At 57.4% G+C, this 1,586-nt stretch overlaps 1 gene segment (V, D, J or C); it reads left to right on the top strand.

The window, feature by feature from the left end:
• The first annotated feature begins 432 nt into the window (after positions 1 to 432).
• Positions 433 to 979, top strand: LOC102889926. The segment is given in 2 exon segments: positions 433 to 481; positions 597 to 979. Coding segments are annotated over 2 exon segments (432 nt in total).
• The last annotated feature ends 607 nt before the right edge of the window (positions 980 to 1,586 follow it).

The following is a 1,586-nucleotide window of genomic DNA, read 5'->3' on the forward strand; positions in this document are numbered from 1 at the left end:
AGCCTTGTGGTGAGTGGGGGCGTCCTACATTATCATGAAGGACACGCAGGAGACCCGAGAAGTGAAAGCAGGCTGACGCTGAGAGGGGCTGAGGCGGGGACGAAGGGAGGAGGTGGCAGGCACGGGGCGGGGAGGGGGCCGCTGCTGGCACCAGGAGATGTCAGAGACACGCCCTTGGGGCAACGCGTCCCCCCTCCCCCCACTCAGACTGTCCCTGCACATCCCAGACTGGAGCTGAAGTGTGTCTGGAAGTGGCCGGTGCATGACATGAGAAAGGAAGACACCCGTCAGGGGACAGCCTGAGCCTGGACAGTCATTCTAGGCTGTGTCGTCACCGCCCAGTGCCTGTCGGGCTGCGGAGCACAGCGGCCTGGTTGTCCTTCCCCGAAGGCCAGAATCCTGGGCCAGAGTCTGCCCGTCGGCGCCTCCACCATGGGCTCCGGGCTCCTCTGCTGCGTGGCCCTCTGCCTCCTGGGAGCAGGTGAGTGAGGCGTCCAGGTGGCACGATGCCCTCTGGGTCTCTAAGCCTGGTCCCCTCACCTCCAGCAACAGGTGCCTCCTGGGACTTGTCTGAATCCTGCTCCTTTCCTTTCCAGGCCCCTTGGACGCAGCAGTTTTCCAGACTCCAAAGTACCTCGTCGCACAGGTGGGAAATGCGAAGTCCCTAAGATGTGAACAGAAGCTGAGCCGTGATGCTATGCACTGGTATAAGCAGGACGCCCAGCACGGACTGCAGGCCACGTTCACCTACAGTAATAAGAAACTCATTGTAAACGAGACAGTTCCAAGTCGTTTCTCCCCCAAATCTCTGGACAAAGCTCATTTGAATCTTCATGTGGACTCCTTGGAGCCAGGCGACTCTGCTGTGTACTCTGTGCCAGCAGCCGTGACACAGCCCTGCAAAGTCACCGCCTCCCTGTGCACAAACCCCTTGCCGAGCCAGGAAGCTGTGGGGACAGCAGAGGTCACGCCCCTGTGAGACCCCCCGCCTGGAATGTCACTCTGTAGGACAGGGCGCAGCATACCCAGCGGACAGGTCTACATGCTGTGCACCCAAAGTCCTACAAAATTCTACTTATCAGCTAAAGCTGGGGCTTCCAGTAAGTTCATCAGTGGATTGGATCTCCACAGACAAAAGGACCCTTCCCCATGCACTGAAGATCGTACCCAGTGAAGAAGCCGTTCCTCGCCTTTCTCTGCTGTACAGACTGGTGCATATTGGACATAACGATATTATTCAAAATGCACTATTCGCTAAAAATGTTTGATGAGCAAAAGCAGGGGAGAAGGTAAAATTTCTAAGCCCCAGTGGAGACTGGGATGGTCCGTGAGTTCCCTGTTTAATAGGTGTTCGGAGAAGCCTGAACGTTCACGGCCATAGGTAAACAGAGACCGGGCTGGGGGTGGGGGTGGGGGGAGCAGCAGTCGAGGCAGCGTGTGCGCTGCAGACTGCGGGGTTTGCCTGGCTTTGTTCCCGCTTTGCCCCCCTCTCAGGCAGCCCCGGCAGGTGTCACTGTTACCAGCGCGTGGTGATTGGGGTTTAAATAAATATCATTACCAGCTTTTGACCTGAAGCATGGGTAACT

This window comes from Pteropus alecto, unplaced genomic scaffold, assembly GCF_000325575.1.
Source record: "Pteropus alecto unplaced genomic scaffold, ASM32557v1 Scaffold13168, whole genome shotgun sequence".
In the NCBI taxonomy this organism is placed as follows: domain Eukaryota; kingdom Metazoa; phylum Chordata; class Mammalia; order Chiroptera; family Pteropodidae; genus Pteropus; species Pteropus alecto.